The sequence below is a fragment of the Bos grunniens genome, chromosome 23 (genome assembly GCF_055505025.1).
Source record: "Bos grunniens cultivar Pamir isolate PY7600 chromosome 23, Bosgru_T2T1.0, whole genome shotgun sequence".
In the NCBI taxonomy this organism is placed as follows: domain Eukaryota; kingdom Metazoa; phylum Chordata; class Mammalia; order Artiodactyla; family Bovidae; genus Bos; species Bos grunniens.
The window spans coordinates 1,916,332-1,938,381 of record NC_141187.1 but is presented as its reverse complement, the minus strand read 5'-3'; the positions used below and the strand labels follow the sequence as shown (position 1 = coordinate 1,938,381).

The 22,050-nt window shown below is 37.9% G+C and overlaps 1 protein-coding gene across 2 annotated transcripts in view; it reads left to right on the top strand.

Annotated features, from left to right (window-relative positions):
* The window catches only part of KHDRBS2 (KH RNA binding domain containing, signal transduction associated 2), a 619,474-nt gene that overhangs the window by 348,117 nt on the left and 249,307 nt on the right, over positions 1-22,050 (top strand). For both annotated transcript variants that reach the window (XM_086370607.1, XM_086370606.1), the window contains exon 4: positions 3,404-3,550. In XM_086370607.1, the coding sequence (XP_086226733.1) occupies positions 3,404-3,550 (147 nt within the window). The remainder of the gene's footprint in view (positions 1-3,403; positions 3,551-22,050) is intronic.

Sequence of the window (22,050 nt, the reverse complement as noted above, 5' to 3'; positions counted from 1 at the left end):
ACTCTTCTGGGACCCCTATAATTTGAATGCTGGTGTGTTTGATTTTGTTCCAGAGGTCTCTGAGATTATCTTCAGTTCTTCTCATTTTTTTACTTTATTCTGCTCTTCAGAAGTTATTTCCAACATTTTATCTTCCAGTTCACTGATTCATCCTTCTGCTTCAGATATTCTGCTATTGATTCCTTCTAGAGTATTTTTAATTTCTGTGATTGTTTTGTTTGTCTATGTTTCAGTTCAGTTCAGTTACTAAGTTGTGCTCGACTCTTTGCGACCCCATGAAGTGCAGCATGTCAGGCCTCCTTGTCAATCACCAACTCCTGGAGTCTACCCAAACTCATGTCCATCGAGTCGGTGATGCCATCCAGCCATCTCATCCTCTGCCGTCCCCTTCTTCTCCTGCCCCCAATCCCTCCCAGCATCAGGGTCTTTTCCAATGAGTCAACTCTTCGCATGAGGTAGCCAAAGTATTGGAGCTTCAGCTTCAGCATCAGTCCTTTCAATGAATACCCAAGACTGATCTCCTTTAGGATGGGCTGGTTGGATCTCCTTGCAGTCCAAGGGACTCTCAAGAGTTTTCTCCAACACCATAGTTCAGAAGCATCAATTCTTCACTTCTCAGCTTTCTTCACAGACCAACTCGCACATCCATACATGACCACTGGAAAAACCATACCCTTGGCTAGATGGACCTTTGTTGGCAAATTAATGTCTATGCTTTTCAATATGCTATCTAGGTTGGTTATAACTTTCCTTCCAAGGAGTAAGAATATTTTAATTTCATGGCTGCAATCACCATCTGCAGTGATTTTGGAGCCCAGAAAAATAAAGTCTGACACTGTTTCCATTGTTTCCCCATCTATTTCCTATGAAGTAATGGGACCAGATGCCATGATCTTAGTTTTCTGAATGTTGAGCTTTAAGCCAACTTTTTCACTCTCCTCTTTCACTTTCATCAAGAGGCTTTTTAGTTCCTCTTCACTTTCTGCCATAAGAGTGATGTCATCTACATATCTGAGTTTATTGATATTTCTCCCAGCAATCTTGATTCCAGCTAGTGCTTCTTCCAGCCCAGCGTTTCTCATGATGTACTCTGCATATAAGTTAAATAAGCAGGGTGACAATATACAGCCTCGAATACTCCTTTTCCTATTTGGAACCAGTCTGTTGTTTCATGTCCAGTTCTAACTATTGCATCCTGACCTGCATATAGGTTTCTCAAGAGCCAGGTCAGGTGGTCTGGTATTCCCATCTCTTTCAGAATTTTCCACAGTTTATTGCAATCCACACAGTCAAAAGCTTTTGCATAGTCAATAAAGCAGGAATAGATGTTTTCTGGAACTCTCTTGCTTTTTCTATGATCCAGGGGATGTTGGCAATTTTATCTCTGGTTTCTCTGCCTTTGCTAAAACCAGCTTGAGCATTGGAAGTTCATGGTTCACATATTGCTGAAGCCTGGTTTGGAGAATTTTGAGCATTGCTTTACTAGCATGTGAGATGAGTGCAATTGTACACCCTTTCTTTAACTATTCTAGGTCTTTGTTAACTGATTCTTTCATTTTCTCCATTCTGTTTTTAAGGTTTTTTTTTTATCATGTTTACTATCATTATTCTGAATTATTTTTCAGATAGTTTGCCTATTTCCTCTTCATTTATTTGGTCTTTTGTGTTTCTAGTTTGTTCCTCTTTTGTGTAGTATTTCTCTGCCTTTTTATCATTTAAAAAAAAAAATTGTGTTTGAGGTCCCCTTTTCTCAGGCTTTAAGGATGAATTCTTCCTTCCTTTTTATTTCTGGTTTTCTAAGGTTGGTCCAGTTGTTTGTGTAAGCTTTGTATAGGGTGAGCTTCGTGCTCAGTTTTGTGTGTGTGTGTGTGTGTGTGTGTGTGTGTGTGTATGTGTTTGTTTGTTTGTTTGTTTTTCCTCTGATGGACAAGGCTGAGTGAAGTGGTAATCCTGTCTGCTGATGATTGGGTTTGTATTTTTGTTTTGTTTGTTGTTTAGATGAGGAGTCTTGCACAGGTTGTGTGATACCAGATATTATATTCAAGTGGTTTCCTCTATGTGAGTTCTCACTATTGGAAACTCCTTAGGGTTAGTTCTCTGGTAGTCTGGGGTCTTGCAGTCAGTTCTCCCACTGAAAACGCTCAGGGCTTAATCTTTTTGTAAGTTCAAAATGAGAATTATTTCAGATTTCTCAGAAAGCTTGTCTGACAGAAAAGGTCCTGAAGTGATGCTCTCATTATATGTTCAGCCAAGAAGCAGGAATCAGCAGCAATCCTTTTTTTTTTTTTTTTTTAATCCTTTGAAATTTAGTGAATCAATTGCTAGTTTGGGAAAGGAGAGTCAAGAAAAATAAAATACAATTAATATTATTTATGGTAACTTTTGAGCTTCTCAGGATGCTCAGCAGATTAACAATCCACCTATAATGCAGGAGACTTAGGTTTGACCCCTGAGTTGGGAAGATTTCTTGGAGCAGAGAATGGCAACCCACTCCAGTATTATTTCTCGGAGAGTCTCATGGACAGAGGAGCCATGTAGGATAAAACCTATAGGTTGCAAAGAGTCAGACATGACTGAGCAAGCATGTGTTAATTTTTCACTGAATTTTACTTCCCTGAAATCCTTGCAAAATGAGCTGGACTTGAATCCCAACTTTGCTGAGGTTACTTAAGTCTTTTAAACTCAATATCCTAATTTGAATTATGTGAATGCTATGCAATGTTATTGAAAGGTTAGAGACAACATGAGTGAAAAACTTTGCACACATGAGTAAAGTCAGAAGCATCTGAACTGAACTGATCAGTCATGTGTAATAACTCAGTTGCAGTGCTCACAAAAATCTTGGGTATGCAGCTCACTCAGAATCAAGGTCAACATAATGCTTAACAACCATTGCTTTAACTTACTCCTGTATGAGGTGGCAAATGATAGCAGAGTGAGGGTAGGACCTATTCCCATGGGAATGAGCCTGTGAAAGAAGCCTCTGTTTTGCTCACTTTCATGGAGAGCAAGTAACCATTTCACCACCTCTCAAAAAGTATCTATAAAATTCTGGTTTTCTTAAAGAACAGTGGCATTGTGGGTTCATTGCCTGCAAATGATTACTTGTCAGACACAAAAGCAATACTTTTCTTCCAGTGGAGTTAATGGCATTTCTATCGCTTCTTTTGGGGGATTTAGTATTTTTCATTTAGCTGATTAAAATGTGCAGCTAATTATGTCAGATTAAAAAAAAATCAAACTCTTAAAATTATTTTGAAGTCTTTAAATGACTTATGCCAGATTTTTACTTTCCATTTGGGGAAAATTTGCTTAGATTATATCCTTTTGTCATCTCCTCAGTAAATGTTAAATCGATGTAAAATGAGTGGATTTGTATTTATAAAAATAACTTTTTTCACAGGAAGAAGAATTAAGAAAAAGTGGGGAAGCCAAGTATGCCCACTTGAGTGATGAACTTCACGTATTAATTGAAGTGTTTGCTCCACCGGGGGAGGCTTATTCACGTATGAGCCACGCTTTGGAAGAGATTAAAAAATTTCTGGTTCCCGTAAGTATTTTTCATTTTCTACAAAGATGTTTCTCATCAGTTCCTATTAAAAATGTGCCTTTGATCTTCACTGACTTTCTAGAAAACAAGTTTATGTTGCAGATTAATTATTTGTAGAGTTAATGTGAAAGTGAAAATAAAAAGGCATACAAAAAACACTTAGCACAGGCTCTGGCATATTGCTACCAAGTGGTGATTTGGCAATTGTTTTTCTTCAGCATGTTACATGCGATCCTTCACAGCCATGAAGAGTAAGACAATTAACACTAAAGCTTAAATACATAACTGAAGTTGTATACTTTTCTTTTGTTTCTTAATTACTTGTTGGTTGACATGTATTATTCATAACTTTTAATTAACATAGAAAATATTTCCAGGTATAGTGGAAGGGGAAAGAGACTCAATATGCAATATGTGTAATGACAGTGATAGTATTTGGAATGATCATGTACTTTTATGCAATAGTATTCCAGGTGCTGATTCATTGTAAAACATAATGTAAAATAATCAATATTAATAAAACTAAACATTTATTGACATCATGCAAAAGTCAGAAAAATAAAATCATTGCACTGTATGAGAGAAACAGAACATTCAGTGTTCAGAAAACGTAAGCCAGCATATTCAGGGTTGCATTTGAATAGAATTTTCTACTGATTTTCTAAGAAATAGAAGAAGGTTAAATAATGAAGCTTTCCTAAAGGTCAACAATTTAGCATTCCAGTAAGAGGTTGTTTGAACAGAAAGCTTGGCATCAGGCTTGGACCTGGGAATAAAATAATTAGAGAATGCTGAGTAAAGTTTTCTGGATTTGTCCTGGCAGATGTCTTCAGCAGAGAGAAAAAAAGAGTAGCTGAGATTTATCTGTGCAATGGAGAAACACTATAGATTTCTAAACTAAGTAATAAACTCAGAGGAAATGTGGGTAAGATTATTGATTGGCAGTCATTTTGAAATTAGGGAAAACAACAACAACAACAGAATTTCACAACAGAAAAGTACAAAAATATAACCATACAACCTATGTGTATGCCCAGTTTTAAAATTTCTGTCAAGATGAGGTTATAGAATAATCCCATACCACTCTGATTATTCCATAACTTTGTATACACCCAGAATTTCTGCCCAATTTATTATCTGGTACTTATCTGAACATCTTCCTAAATAGATCCTATATTTCTTAAGAATGAGGATGCTATGTCCTCTCTTCCTTTTGTTTTTGAACTAAATGCCTGGTGCTGTTGGGTAAATAGTTTTATTATATTTAGCTCAGACCAGCCCAACCTTTGGTGATCTAAGCAGTATCAAAAAAGACTAGAACTGCCTACATTATTAATTCATTTTGTGACTGTAGACAAGTCAGTTAAATTTCCACAACTTTAGCTTCAGTTCAGTTCAATTGCTCAGTTGTGTCTGATTCTTTGTGACCCCATGGACTATAGCATGCCAGACTTCCCTGTACTTCACCAACTCCTGGAGCTTGCTCAAAATCATGTCCATCAAGTCAGTGATGCCATCCAACCATCTCATCTTCTGTCGTCCCCTTCTCCTCCTGCTTTCAATCTTTTCCAGCATCAGAGTCTTTTCCAAAGAGTCAGTTCTTCACATCAGGTGGCCAAAGTATTGGAGTTTCAGTGACATCAATCCTTCCCATGAATATTCAGGACTGATTTCCTTTAAGACTGACTGTAGCTTATTCATCTTTAAAAAGATGATAGTAAAATAGGTATTGTGAATACTAAAAATAGCAGATATTGTTATTGTGAACAATAATAATAACAAGCATTGTGAATATTAAGTGGGATAATGCATATGAAAGGACACAGAAAATTATAAAGGATGATATATGTTTTATTATATATTATATATAAGTAAATTTGCATTTTTAATCTATTTTATTATTGTAGTAGAAACTTGGAATGACATTTTAAAGTGAAATATGTAAGATGAAATACTATTTCATTACTACAAGATTTTAGACCTAGTCTGTAGGCTAGGTTGACCCTATTTTGTTATAAATACCAGTGATACATTTCACTTACCTCTTGGACTTCTTGATACTTGTAATCATTTGATTTATTTCTTCTCCACTGAATTATCCTCTGTGAGGGCAGGCCTGGCCACGCCTTTCATACTACCCACATTTAGATTCATACCTGGCACACTAACTGTTTGATAGTCTGATGGAGGGAGTCACTGGAGATGATGCAAGGGGTTAAACAGCTATCTGGGTGAGATTTGGGGAACAGTCAACATGCTCTCCCTAAACAGATCTACATGTGGTTGAAAACCTTCCTTTGATCAGTGTGTTCTGCTCCTGCTTCCTCTCAGTTTTATCTTTGCCCATCCAAATCTTCCTCACTGTACATCCAACATTCCAGGCTTCCTCTTTACTAAGGGCCTTTGACAATTCTTCTCCAAAATATTGACAACAGGTCCCAGCTCACAGGGTAGCACTGCAGGAAATTCTTCCCTCACCATACAATCTAAAGCAGCCTCCCTGTATTTGTACAGCCTTATTATATTGTGTCTGCAACACCGTCTGACACTCAGTTTCTGCAGTTCACTGTCCTGTCACTCCCTGGCCCTCTTCACTTATATATTTTCCTCATAACTTTGTGCCAGGTACATAAGGAAGCACTTAATAAATGTTTTTTATGAATGAAGAAAGCTTTAAAAATATTCTGATATCTCTCAATGTTGAATTAGCAAATTTTACAATCAATGAAGCAATACTATTTGGTAAATGTTGCCCATTTTGCTTTGCTGGTCTCAGCACCAAGCAGAGGATAGCATCTGTTCACTTCACTCAACATCAGAACTGCAAGGAGTGAAAATTATCTGCCAGTTCTTTTTCATTTATCTGGAATCACTTAGTGATTTATGTTTCTTTTGATGTTTATATGAAGGTCCATAGAAATGCTAACATATCAAGATACTAATATTTACAAACATCGCAGGTGAAGAATTATGCCCAGGAAGAGGCAAGCTGAAACAACACAGAAGGCTACTGTCAGATGACGTCCACTGACGTCAGATTCCTCTGTTCATGTTACATAACACTCCTCTAACTTGCAGCATCTTCCCATGGTTAAAACCTTCACCTCTATCTGTGTCACTCAACATCTATATAGCTTGTCCTACAATGGGCCATAATCATCTAAGACTGCCAACTGTAGAACATATAACTCAATATTATTGCTGTGTGGAAAATTTTCAGCTGGATAGTTTCCATTCAGTCTTATCAAAACAAGTACAGTGGCAGATCAATAAAGCATCAATAAATTGAACTCTGCTGATTTTAAATCTCTAACGTGTTGAGAAGGTACTGTATTAAGGACTTCCATATATTAGCTAACTTGTCTTGCAAACAAGGTTAGAAGCATCAAATAAATTATTTGACAAATAATGACAAAAGGGATATAAAACCCTAAACTAATACATATTTCAATATGTGAATGCCCTTCTCCTCACTTTATAAGATATAAAAGGAAACAAGTATTATCATTATTACATCTTGTAACACTCCTTGTAAAAACATTGACTGGTTTGATCTCATTTCAATCCAAGGGACTCTCAAGAGTCTTCTCCAGCACCACAGTTTGAAAGCATCAATTCTTCTGCACTCAGCCTTCTTCATGGCCCAACTCTCAATCTGTTCAGTTCAGTTCATTTCAGTTCAGTCGCTCAGTCGTGTTGGACTCTTTGAGACCCCATGAATCACAGCATGCCAGGCCTCCCTGTCCATCACCAACTCCCAGAGTTCACTCAGACTCACATCCATCGACTCAGCGATGCCATCCAGCCATCTCATCTTCTGTCGTCCCCTTCTCCTCCTGCCCCCAATGCCTCCCAGCCTCAGAGTCTTTTCCAATGAGTCAACTCTTTGCATGAGGTGGCCAAAGTACTGGAGTTTCAGATTTAGCATCATTCCTTCCAAAGAAATCCCAAGGCTGATCTTCAGAATGGACTGGTTGGATCTCCTTGCAGTCCAAGGGACTCTCAAAAGTCTTCTCCAACACCACAGTTCAAAAGCATCAATTCTTCTGTGCTCAGCTTTCTTCACAGTCCAACTCTCACATCCATACATGACCACTGGAAAAATCATAGCCTTGACTAGACAGACCTTTGTTGGCAAAGTAATGTTTCTGCTTTTGAATATGACTACTAAAAACATCACAGCTTTGACTATATGGACCTTTGTTGGCAAAGTGATGTCTCTGCTTTTTAATTTGCTGTCTAGGTTTGTCATAGCTTTATTTCTAAGGAGCAAGTGTCTTGTAATTTCATGGTTGCAGTCACTGTCTACAGTGATTTTGAAGCCCAATAAAAGAAAATCTCATTGTTTTTAACCTCCCCCCTTCTATTTGTCATGAAGTGATGGGGCAAGATGACATGATCTCTGTTTTTTGAATGTTGAGTTTTAAGCCAGCTTTTTCACTCTCCTTTTTCACCTACCTCAAGAGGTTCTTTATTCTTCTTCACTTTCTGCCATTAAGGTGGTGTCATCTAAATAACTGAGATTATTGATATTTCTCCTGGAAATCTTGACTCCAGCTTGTGCTTCATCCAGCCTGGCATTTTGCATGATGTACTCTGCATATAAGTTAAATAATCAGGGTGACAACATATAGCCTTGATGTACTTCTTTCCCAATTTTGAACCAGTCAGTTGTTCTGTGTCCAGTTCTAAGTGTTGCATCTTGACCCACAAACAAGATTATCAGGAGGCAGGTAAGGTCTAGTATTCCTATGTCTTTAATAATTTTCCAGTTTATTGTGATCCACAAAGTCAATGGCTTGAGCATAATCAGTGGAGAAAAATTAGATGATTTTCTACGAAATTATCTTGCTTTCCCTATGATCCAATGGATGTTGGCAATTTAATCTCTGTTCCTCTGTCTTTTCCAAATGCAGCTGGTACTCCTGGAAGTTCTTCATTGATGTACTACTGAAGCCTACCTTGAAGGACTTTGTACATTATCTTCCTAGCATGTGAAATGAGCACAACTGTACGATAGTTAGGATTTTCTTCCTTTGGGACTGGAAAGAAAATTGACCTGTTCCCATGCTGTGGACACTGCTGAGTTTTATAAATTTGCTGACATACTGAGTGCAGTATTTTAAAAGCACCATCTTTTAGGATTTTAAATAGCTCAGCCAGAATTCTATCACCTCCACTAGCTTTGCTTGTAGCTATGCTTCCTAAGGCCCATTTGACTTCACACTCCAGAATGTCTGGCTCTCAGTGAGTGACCACGCAACTGTGGTTATCTAGGTAATCAAGACCTTTTTTGTATAGTTCTTCCTTGTATTCTTTTTAATTAATTTTATTTTATTTTTGAACTTTACATAATTGTATTAGTTTTGCCAAATATCAAAATGAATCCACCACAGGTATACATGTGTTCCCCATCCTGAACCCTCCTCCCTCCTCCCTCCCCATACCATCCCTCTGGGTCGTGCACCAGCCCCAAGCATCCAGTATCGTGCATTGAACCTGGACTGGCATCTCATTTCATACATGATATTTTACATGTTTCAATGCCATTCTCCCAAATCTTCCCACCCTCTCCCTCTCCCACAGAGTCCATAAGACTGTTCTATACATCAGTGTCTCTTTTGCTGTCTCGTATACAGGGTTATCATCACCATCTTTCTAAATTCCATATATATGTGTTAGTATACTGTATTGGTGTTTTTCCTTCTGGCTTACTTCACTCTGTATAATAGGCTCCAGTTTCATCCACCTCATTAGAACTGATTCAAATGTATTCTTTTTAATGGCTGAGTAATACTCCATTGTGTATATGTACCACAGCTTTCTTATCCATTATTCTGCTGATGGACATCTAGGTTGCTTCCATGTCCTGGCTATTATAAACAGTGCTGCGATGAACATTGGGGTACACGTGTCTCTTTCCCTTCTGGTTTCCTCAGTGTGTATGCCCAGCAGTGGGATTGCTGGATCATAAGGCAGTTCTATTTCCAGTTTTTTAAGGAATCTCCACACTGTTCTCCATAGTGGCTGTACTAGTTTGCATTCCCACCAACAGTGTAAGAGGGTTCCCTTTTCTCCACACCCTCTCCAGCATTATTATTTGTAGACTTTTGGATCGCAGCCATTCTGACTGGTGTGAAATGGTACCTCATAGTGGTTTTGATTTGCATTTCTCTGATAATGAGTGATGTTGAGCATCTTTTCATGTGTTTGTTAGCCACCTGTATGTCTTCTTTGGAGAAATGTCTATTTAGATCTTTGGCCCATTTTTTGATTGGGTTTTCTTCCTTGTATTCTTGCCATCTCTTCTTAATCTCTTCTGCTTCTGTTAGGTCCTTACAGTTTCTGGCATTTATCATGCCCAACCTTGCATGAAATGTTCCCTTGGTACCTCCAATTTTCTTGAAGAGATATCTAGTTTTTTCAATTCTATTGTTTTCCTCTATTTCTTTGCATTGTTTATTTAAGAAGGCCTTCTTATCTCTCCTTGCTATTCTCTGGAACTCTGCATTCACTTGAGCATATCTTTACTTTTCCCCCAGCCTTTCCGTTCTGTTTCTTCCTTAGTTAAATATAAATTGCCTGAGACAACCACTTTGCCTTCTTGCATTTCTTTTTCTTTGGGATGGTTTTGGTTACTGCCTCCTCTACAATGTTATGAACCTCTGTCCATAGTTCTTCAGGCACTCTGTATACCAGATCTAATCCCTTAAATTTATGTATTACCTCCACTGTATAATCATGAGATTTGATTTAGGTCATACCTGAATGGCCTATTGCTGTTCCCTACTTACTTCAATTTAAGCCTGAGTTTTGCAATGACGGGGCTTCCCTTGTGGCTCAGCTGCTAAAGAATCTGCCTGCAATGTGAGAGACCTGGATTTGATCGCTGGGTTGGGAAGATCCCCTGGAGAAGAGAAAGGCTACCCACTCCAGTATTCTGGCCTGGAGAATTCACAGAATCAGACAAGACTGAATGACTTTCACTTTCACTTTTGCAATGAGGAGCTCATGATCTGAGCCAGTCAACTCCAGGTCTTTTTTTTTTTTTTTTTCCCCCCTGAGTGTATAGATCCTCCGTCTTTGGCTGCAAAGAATGCATTCAATCTGCTTTTGCTATCAACCTTTTCATGATTTCCATGGATAGAGTCATCTTTTGTGTTGTTAGAAAAGATTGTTTGCTATAACCAATGTGTTCGCTTGACAAAGCTCAGTTACCTTTGCCCTACCTACTTCATTTGGTACTCCAAGAGCAAACTTGCCTGTTAATCCAGGTATCTCTTCCTACTTTTGCATTCTAATCCCCTGTGTGTAAAAGGATATCTTTTTCTTTTTTTGGTATTAGATTTAGGTCTTGTAAGTCATCATAGAACCAGTCAACTTCAGCTTCTTCAACATTAAAGATTGGAGCATAGACTTGGATTACTGTGATGTTGAATGGTTTGCCTTGGGAATGAAGGATATCCTGTAATTTTGGGGATTGCACCCCGTTCCTGCATTTTGGACTCTTTTGTTGACCATGATGACAATTCCATTTCTTCTAAGGGATACTTGCCCATAGTTATCTATATAATGATAATCTGAATTAAATTTGCTCATTCCTGTCCATTTTAGTTCACTAATTCTTAAGATGTCAATGTTCACTCTTTCCATCTCCTGCTTGACCGTGTCCTATTTACCGTGACTCATGGACGTAACGTTCCAGGTTCCTTTGCAATATTGTTCTTTACAGCATCAGACTTTACTTTTACCACCGGACATGTGCATAGCTGAGGTAATTTCCCCTTTGGCTCAGGCACTTCATTTTTTCTGGAGTGATTAGTAATTGCCCTCTGCTCTTCCCCAGTAGCATTTTGGATACTTTCTGACCTGATCAGGCTCATCTTCCAGTGTCATATCTTTTTGCATTTTCATATTGTTAATTGAGTTTTCGAGGCAAGAATACTGGAGGGTTTACCTTTCCTTCCTCCAGTGGACAATGTGTTGTCAGAAATCTTCACTATACCCATCTGTCTTGGGTGACCCTGCATGGCATAGCTTATAACTTCATTGACTTGTGCAAGCCCTTTCACCACAACAAGGCTGTTAACCATGAAGGGGAGATTTTCATGCACTGAAAAAAGATTTATAGCATTTGGGTAGATTATAAACATAAGAATATTTAGAAATAGATCTAGTATAATAGAAATATATATACAAATTCATACTATAATTTTAAAAAGTAATAATTTGAAAAAGTAAAAATTTGGTCAAAGTTAATATATATGGAAACATATATATATATATATATATATATATATATATATATATATATATATATATATGTATATATATGGAAAACCCATCAGCTAGCTAAAGCAATATTGATATATATTAAGACCATGAGTTGGGCCATGGCAGGTATGTTTTGTCTGACTGACAGAGAAGGAACAACATCCTGCAAGCAAGAGAATGATGGGGAATGGAGTAAAACAATAACATTCAATGCAGAGGGGAAAGAGAACTCACAACCTGGATGTCATTTTTCATTGTCATGGTGGTTGTTAAAATGTAATCAAGTGTCCACAGATTTCTATCTTCCAAACCAATGAATTCCCTTTTGTTTCCCATTATTAACCATGCTCTATTAGTAATGGACCTCCACTCTTCCCCAATAGCATATTGGACACCTTCTGACCTGTGGGGCACATCTTCCAGTGTCATATCTTTTTGCCTTTCCCTACATGAAAGTTATGACCAACCTAGATAGCATATTCAAAAGCAGAGACATTACTTTGCCAACAAAGGTTTGTCTAGTCAAGGCTATGGTTTTTCCTGTGCTCATGTATGGATGTGAGAGTTGGACTGTGAAGAAGGCTGAGCGCTGAAGAATTGATGCTTTTGAACTGTGAACTGTGGTGTTGGAGAAGACTCTTGAGAGTCCCTTGGACTGCAAGGAGATCCAACCAGTCCAGTCTGAAGGAGATCAGTCCTGGGATTTCTTTGAGAGGAATGATGCTAAAGCTGAAACTCCAGTACTTTGGCCACCTCATGCGAAGATTTGACTCATTGGAGAAGACTCTGATGCTGGAAGGGATTGGGGGCAGAAGGAGAAGGGGACGACAGAGGATGAGATGGCTGGATGTCATCACTGACTCGATGGACGTGAGTCTGAGTGAACTCCAGGAGTTGGTGATGGACAGGGAGGCCTGACGTGCTGTGATTCATGGGGTCGCAAAGAGTCGGACATGACTGAGTGACTGATCTGATCTGATCTGATCTGACATGAAATTAAAAGATGCTTGCTTCTTGGAAGAAAAGCTATGACAAATCTAGACAGCATGTTAAAAAGAAGAGACATTAATTTGCTGACAAGGGTCCATATAGTCAAAGCTATGGTTTTTCAGTAGTCACATATGGATATGTGAGTTAAACCATAAAGAAGGCTGAGGATTGAAGAATTGATATTTTCAAACTGTGGTGTTGGAGAAGACTGTTGAGAGTCCCTTGGACTGTAAGGAGATTAATCCAGTAAATCCTAAAGGAAATCAGTCATGAATATTCATTTGAAGGACTGATGCTGAAGCTGAAACTCCAGTGTTTTGGCCACCTGATGCAAAGACCAGACTCTTTGGAAAATACTCTGATGCTGGGAAAGATTGAAAGTAGGAGGAGAAGGAGATGACAGAAGATGAGATGTTTGGATGGCATCATCAACTCAATGGACATGTATCTGAGCAAGCTCTAGGAGATGGTGAAGGACAGGAAAGTCTGGCATCCTGCAGTCCATGGGGTCACAAAGAGTTGAACACGACTGTGCAACTTAAAAACAACAACTGTTCATGGGTTGTCATTGCAAAAATAATACAGTGATTTGCCATTCCCTCTTCCAGTGGACCACGTTTTGTCAGAACTCTTCTCTATGACCTGGATGATCCTGCACATCATAGCTCAGAGATTCACTGAATTATGCAAGTCCCTTCACCACAAAAAGACTGTGATGCTTTAAGGGAGCAACACTCCAGTTGTGGATGTGTCTGGTGTTGAAAGTAAAGTCCAATGCTGTAAAGAATAATATTGCATAAGAACCTGGTAATTTAGGTCCATAAATCAAGTTGGATGTACTTAAGCAGGAAATGGTAACAGTGATCAATGACATCTTAGAAATTAGTGAACTAAAATCGATGGGGAATGAGAAAATTTAATTCAGATGACCATTATGCTACTTTAAGAATCCCTTAGAATAAATGAAATTACCTTCATGGTCAACAGAAGAGTCCAAAATACAGTATTTGGTGCAGTCTCAAAAACAACAGAATGCCCTTGGTTCCTTTCCAAGGCAAACCATTCAGCATCACAGTAACCCAAGTCTATTGACTCAACCACTATTTCTGAAGAAGTTAAAGTTGACTGGTTCAATGAAGACTTACAAGACCTTCTAAATCTAATACCAGAAAAAATGTCCTTTTAATCGCAGGGAATTAGAATGCAAAAGTAGAAAGAGATACCTGGATGAACAGGCAAGTTTGTTCTTGAAATATGAAATGAAGCAAGACAAAGGTAACAGTTTTGTCAAGAGAACACATTGGTCATAGGAAACAACCTTTTCTAGCAACACAAGAGATGACTATATCCATGGAAATCACCAAAATGTCAGTACCAAAAGCAGATTGAGTATATTATTGGCAGCCAAAGATGGAAATTTCTATCCACTCACCAGATCAAGACATGGAGTTGACTGTGGCTCAGATCTTGAGCTCCTCATTGCAAAATTCAGATTAAATTGACAAAAGTAAGAAAACCACTAGGCCATTCAGGTATGACCTAAATCAAATCCCTAATGACTATACACTGGAGGTGACAAATAGATTCAAGAAATTAAATCTGGTAGACAGAGTGCCTGAAGAACTATGCATGGAAGTTCAAAACATTGTACAGGAGGCAGGGACTAAAACCATCCCAAAGAAATGCAAGAAGTCAAAGTAGTTGTCTCATCGTCTTTACAAAAAGCTGAGAAAATGAGAGAAGTGAAAGTCAAGGGAGAAAGGGAAAGGTATACACAAGTGAATGCAGAGTTCCAGAGGAGAGATAAGAAGGCCTTCTTAAATGAACAATGCAAATAAATGGAGGAAAACAATAGAATGGTAAAAACTAGATAACTCTTCAAGAAAATTGGAGATATCAAGGGAACTTTTTATGCAAAAATGGACATAATAAAGAACAAAAGTGTTATGGACCTAACAGAAGCAGAAGAAATTAAGAAGAGATAGCAAGAATGAACACTGGAACTATTCAAAAAATTTCTTAATGACCCAGATAACCATGATGATGTGGTCACTCACTTAGAGCCCGACATGCTGGAGTACAAAGTCAAGTGGGCCTTAGAAAATATTACTAGGAACCGAGGTAGTGGAGGTGATGGAAATCCAGCTGAGCTATTGAAAATCCTAAAAGATGATGCTGTTAAAGTACTGCACACGATATATAAGCAAATTTGGAAAATTCACCAGTGGCCACAGGACTGGAAAGCCTCAGTTTTCATTCTAATCCCAAGTTAGGGCAATGCCAAGAGTGTTAAAACTTCTATGCAACTTTACTCATTTCACAGACTAGTAGGTTTATACTCAAAATCTTTCAAGTTAGCTTTCAGCAGTATACAAACTGAGAACTTCTAGAGGTACAAGCTGGGTTTTGAAAAGGCAGAGGAATCAGAGGTCAAATTGACACCATTCATTAGTTCATAAGAAAGCATCAATCAGTTCAGTTCAGTACAGTCGCTCATTCATGTCTGATTCTTTTTGATTCCATGGACTTCAGCACACCAGGCCCCCCTATCCATTACCAACTCCCAGAGTTAGCCCAAACTCCTGTCCATTGAGTCGATGATGCCATCCAACCATCTCATCCTCTGTCGTCCCCTTCTCCTCCCACCTTCAATCTTTCCCAGCATCAGAGTCTTTTCAAATGAGTCAGTTCTTCACATCAGGTGGCCAAAGTATTGGAATGTCAGCTTCAACATCAGTCCTTGCAATGAACACTCAGGATTGATCTTCTTTAAGATGGACTGGTTGGATCTCTTTGCAGTCCAAGGGACTCTCAAAAATCTTCTCCAACACCACAGTTCAAAAGCATCAATCCTTTGGCGCTCAGCTTTCTTCACAGTCCAACTCTCACATCCATACATGACTACTGGAAAAACCATAGCATGGGAGTCCAGAAAAACATCTACTTCTGCTTCATTGACTACACTAAAGACTACATGGTGACTGTTGGACCACCACAGACTGGAAAATTCTTAAAGAAATTAGAATACCAGACCATCTCACCTGAGAAACCTATATGCCATCAAGAAGCAACAGTTAGAACCAGACATGGAACAATGCACTGGTTCAGAATTTGGAAAGGAACATGACAAGGCTGTATATTGCCACCCTACTTATTTAATTCATATACAGAGTACATCACGTGAAATGTCAGGCTGGATGAATCACAATCTTGAATCAAGTTTGCCAAGAGAAATATCAACAACCTCAGATATGCAAATGATACCATTCTAATGGCAGAAAGTGAAGAGGAACTAAACAGCCTCTTAAGAGGAAAGAGAAAAAGCTGGCTTAAATATCAACATTAAAATAAGCTAAGACCATGACCTCCAGCACCATCACCAGCTGAGCCACAAGGGAAGCCCAAGAATACTGGAGTGGGTAGCCTATCCCTTCTCCAGTGGACCTTCCTGACCCAGGAATCGAACCAGGGACTCTGCAGACAGATTCTTTACCAATTGAGCTATAAGAGAAGCCCCTCCAGCCCCATCCCTTCATAGAAAATAGTAGGGGGAAAAGTGGAAGCCGTGACAGCTTTCCTTTCCTTGGTCTCCAGAATTATTGTCGATGGTGACTGCAGCCATGGAAACGAAAGACACTTGCTCCTTGGAAGCAAAGCTATGACAAACTTAGACAACATATTAAAAAGTATAGACATCACTTTGCCCACACAGGTCCATACAGGTCAAACTGTGGTCTTTTCAGTGCTCACATATGGATTGAAAGTTGGGTCATTAAGAAGCCTGAGTGCCAAAAAATGGATGCTTTCAAACTGTGGTGCTGGAGAAGACTCTTGAGAGTTCCTTGGTCTGCAGAGAGATCAAACCAGTCCGTCCTAAAGGGAATCAGTCCTGAATATTCATTGGAAAGACTGATGCTGAAGCTGAAGCTCCAAAACTTTGGCCACCTGATGGGAAGAGCTGACACATTGGAAAAGACCCTGATGCTGCAAAAGATTGAAGGCAAAAGTAGAAGGGGGCACCAAAGGATGAGATTGTTAGATTCCATCACTGACTCAATGAACATGAATTTGAGCAAACCTCTGGAGATAGTGAAGTACAGAGGAGTCTGGCATACTGCAGTCCATGGGGTTACAAACTTTGGATACACTTAGCAACTGAACAACATCCACCATAATCTAATAGTGTAGTAGCTAAGAGCCTAAATGAAAAGCCATGCATTTGTGTAGTTATTACTTGAGCAGAAATGTTTCCTGTGTTGCTATAGCACTTTGATCATATTCTGATTATATTTGGAAACATTTATCATCATCTAATATCGAGTACTTCTTGTTATGTGAAAAATTGTAATAGATAATACAGGCCAATTATTTTAAAAGAATTCAAACGATTACTTTTTCTTAAAATGAAGTAATAATAACAATAGTATAATCAATAATAAGATGGTTTATTATTAACAATACATATGACATTATTATTCTTAATATTACTATTAACACCCAAGACTACTTTAGCATATTTATTGATTGACATAACCTGAAAAACAGATGGAATCATCCATAGATTCTTTCAGTGTGATTTTTCTACCAACCTTAATACAAGTGTTGTCTCAGGCCTCTCTATTACAGATAATCAAATGTTCACTTCATGCATCTAAGATCAGGATGTGATCATCTGCTTTCTATCTTAAGAAAAAAGTTATCAGTAATTATATATGGTCTCATTTGATGCCAGGCCTCCAAGTTCTCTAAGGCTACTGCTTTCATGAGCAGTGATTTCTTTTTAGATGCTCAGCATGATTCTCCCCTTTATATGAGTGCCTTGATTTCATGTTGATGAGCTACTTCTCCTGCATTAAGTGATATTATAATCAAAAGAACTGCCTTTCCAATTCCATATTTAGTCATTAACATGAAGGCTTAGCAGCATTTCTAATGAGTTATGTATGTTTTTACAGACTGCAGTTTCTAAGGATATAGGTTTGATCTCTAAGGGGAAAATCACCTATTAATTTTATGTAATTTTAGTATTAAGGAAAGTCTTAGAAGATGAAATAGAAGTTGTGTATTTTATCTGAAACTTTACTGAATGCTAATCATGCACTGGAGAGTGAAAAAGTTGGCTTAAAGCTCAACATTCAGAAAATGAAGATCATGGCATCCGGTCCCATCACTTCATGGGAAATTATTTTTGGGGGCTCCAAAATTACTGCAGATGGTGACTGCAGCCATGAAATTAAAAGACACTTAACTCCTTGGAAGAAAAGTTATGACCAACCTAGATAGCATATTCAAAAGAAGAGACATTACTTTGCCAACAAAGGTTCGTCTAGTCAAGGCTATGGTTTTTCTTGTGGTCATGTATGGATGTGAGAGTTGGACTGTGAAGAAGGCTGAGTGCCGAAGAATTGATGCTTTTGAACTGTGGTGTTGGAGAAGACTCTTGAGAGTCCCTTGGACTGCAAGGAGATCCAACCAGTCCATTCTGAAGGAGATCAGTCCTGGGATTTCTTTGGAAGGGATGATACTAAAGCTGAAACTCCAGTACTTTGGCCACCTCATGCAAAGAGTTGACACATTGGAAAAGATTCTGAAGCTGGGAGGGATTGGGGGCAGGAGGAGAAGGGGATGACAGAGGATGAGATGGCTGGATGGCATCACTGACTCGATGGACGTGAGTCTGGGTGAACTCCGGGAGTTGGTGATGGACAGGGAGGCCTGGTGTGCTGTGATTCATGGGGTCGCAAAGAGTCGGACACGACTGAGTGACTGAAGTGAACTGACTGAATCATGCACTTGTGCTTAGCTGCATAATAAACACATGCCAACAACAGTCCATGCAAATACTGTTATTGATGAAAAAAAAGACTCATGATTATTGAAGGAATTTATCCAAAGAAAGGAAACAAGTCAGAAAAGTGCCTCAATAATCAGAAGCTGTTAAATAAATATATATAAATTTTAACTAAATAATTTAAATAAATAAAATAAATGACATTAATTAATGAAAAGTAAAAGTTAATTTAAGTAACATAAGTGGTATTGTCTAATGCAAGACAGTTTGTTTAAATTCCAGGAATATTTCTAAGCATCAAATGTATGCCAAGCATGATTCTAGGAATTTGTGTTACATTGTACACTCCCCTTGTAGAATTTAAGAGCTAGAAAATGTTTTCAAGACTTAAAAGGTGAACATTATGGAGAAATATTTAAGAGAGTATTGGAAATGGGAGGCCAGGTTGGAGAATGAAGACAGTATGAACAATAGTGATGATTGACCAGGCAACAGTGATCAAACAAAGTATTATTTCTAGAGCCAAAAAAATTGATCGTTGACAAAGATTATTGCTATACAGACAATGGTAAATTATTCCCTGAGACAGAGAGCGAAAAGAGAGAAGGATGTGGGGGACAAAGAAAGAGATTGCTTTGATCAGCTTCTTGAATGTTGATGACCCATAAATTTCATGTTGACAAAATGTATTGTCATGCAACAAGAAAAACTTATAGAGAATATCATATTTTTAAAATGAGTATTTTTGCAAAATTACGTATTTCTGAAATGTGTCTTCAACTTTTGTTCTTGCAATTAGTTCTTACTTTTTACAGAGTTTATTTTGCCATTCCACAAGATACAATGTAAGCTTATTTTTTAATATATATATATATTATTGAATTTAGTTGATTTACAATGTTTCAAGTGCACAGCAAGGTGATTCAGTTATACAAATACACATATATAATTTTGAAATTATTTTCCATCATAGGTTACTATAAGATATTGACTATAGTGCCCTATGCTATACAATAAACCTTTGTTGCTTGTTGCATATATATTTTTTAATTATAAACCTAGCATTCTTTTCATACTAAGTCAAACAAGTGGAACCAAAATGTCATAAACTTTTTAGTGAGGCAAAAATTTGTAAGTTTTCTAAAACACATATAAGCATATATATATATATATATATATATATATATATATATATATATATATTTATACAAAAGCTTTTCTACTAGACTTGATAACAGATTGAGAAAGAACATTAAAAAAAAGAGAGATAGAGAAATTGGAGAACATATACTAAATGAAATTGGAGCACTGATATGAAATAGAAAAAGTAAAACAAACTAGATAAAAGATCATCATATAGTTCAGTTGTTTTTAAACATGACTACTCACTAGAAACATCTGGAGCTCTCAAGCAAAAAAGGAATATCTGAACATTTGTATTTTTCAAAAACTGTCAAGATAATTCTTTTGTGAAGCTGGATTTTAAAAAGTGATTACAGGTTTTCCTATTAGATGCTAATTTTGGTGATACAAAATTCTATTATTTTTCTGTTGACCAATCATGATACAATGGTACTAAGTGAGTAATAGTTACATACAATAGTAAAAGATGTTTATCAGGTCTCACAATCAATAGATAGACAAAAAAGAAAAGATAATTACAATTGCAAGTCATAATGAGAACATGATTAACTTAACAATACAAAATAATTACACACAATTTGGGGCTTCAAGCAGAGTAATGTGATAAGTGAAAGTGCATATATGCATGTGTTTTCATCCACCCAACCAGAATATGTCTTTTGGTTGGTGCATTTAATCTATTTACATTTAAGGTAAATACTGATAGATATGATCCTATTACTACTTTATTAATTGTTTTGGGGTTTATTTTCTGTAGGTCTTTTCCTTCTCTTGTGTTTCATGCCTAGAGAAATTCCTTTAGCATTTGTCATAAATCTGGTTTGGTGGTACAGAATTCTCTTAACTTTTGCTTGTCTGGAAAGCTTTTGACTTCTCCATTATATCTGAAGGAGAGTCTTGCTGAGTGGTATTCCCAGTTGTAGCTTCTTCCCTTTTATCACTTTAAATATATCATGCCATTCTCTTCTGGCTTATTTCTGTTGAGAAGTCAGCTGATAGCCTGAAGGGAGTTCCCTTGTGTATTATTTGTAATTTTTCCCTTGTTGTTTTTAATACTTTTCTGTCTTTAATTCTTGTCAGTTTGATTACTATGTCAGTCTTTGTGTATTCCTCCTTGGATTTTTCCTTCCTAGGACTCTCTGTGCTTCCTGGACTTCATTAACTATTTCCATTCCCATGTTCAGGAATTTTTCAGCTATTATCTCTTCAAATATTTTCTTAGGTCCTTTCTCTCTCTCTTCTCCTTCTCAGACCCCTATAATGCAAATGTTGGTGTGTTTAATGTTATCCCAGCAGTCTCTTAGGCTGTCTTCATTTCTTTTTATTCTTTTTTCTATATTCTGTTCTGCAGCAGTGATTTCCACTATTCTGTCCTCCAGGTCATTTATCCATTCTTCGGCCTCATTTATTCATCTTTTGATTCCTTCTAGTGTATCATTCATCTTTGTTTGTTTTTTAGTTCTTCTAGGTCTTTTGTAAATATTTCTTGCCTCTTCTCAATCTTTGCCTCCATTCTTCCCCCAAGATCCTATATCATCATCACTATCATTATTCTGAATTCTTTTTCTGGAAGGTTGCCTATCTCCCTTCATTTATTTGTTTTTCTGGGATTTTAATTTGTCCCTTCATCTGGGACATAACTTTCTGTTTTTTTCATTATGATTAAGATTCTGTAATATGGTTTTTGTTTAAGCTGCTGTAAGACTGTGCTTCTTCTTGCTTCTTTTGTCTGTCCTTTCATGGATAGGCTAAGAAACTTGTGTAAGCTTGATGGGAGGGACTGTCAGTGAGAAAAACTGGGTCTTGCTCTGGTGGGCAGGGTCTTGTTCAGTAAGGCTTTAATCCAATTATCTGCTGATGGGTGTGGTTGTACTCCCTCCCTGGTAGTTGTTTTACCTGAGGCGACCCAGCCTTGGGTTCTACAGGTTCTATTGGTAGGCTGACCTTCCGGTGCCCTCATCCCTGAGGGCAAGCCCTCAGGGTGGTGAGCCCTGTGGTGAGCCCCGGCTGACCCACATCTCCACAGGAGGCCCTCCAACACTCGCAGGTAGTTTTGCTTCAGTCCCCTATGGGGTCACTGATCCTCTTCTCTGGTTCTTGATGCCTGCAAAATTTTGTTTGTGCTCTCCAAGACTGGAGTGTCTGTATCCCCTAGTCCTCTGCAAGTGCTAGTCAAATCCCACTGGCCCTCAAGGCCAGATTCCCTGGGGATTCCCAGTCTCTTTTTTGGATCTCCAGGCTAGGAAGACTGACATGGGGTTAAGAACCTTCACAATACTGCAAGAACTTCTTTGACATTATT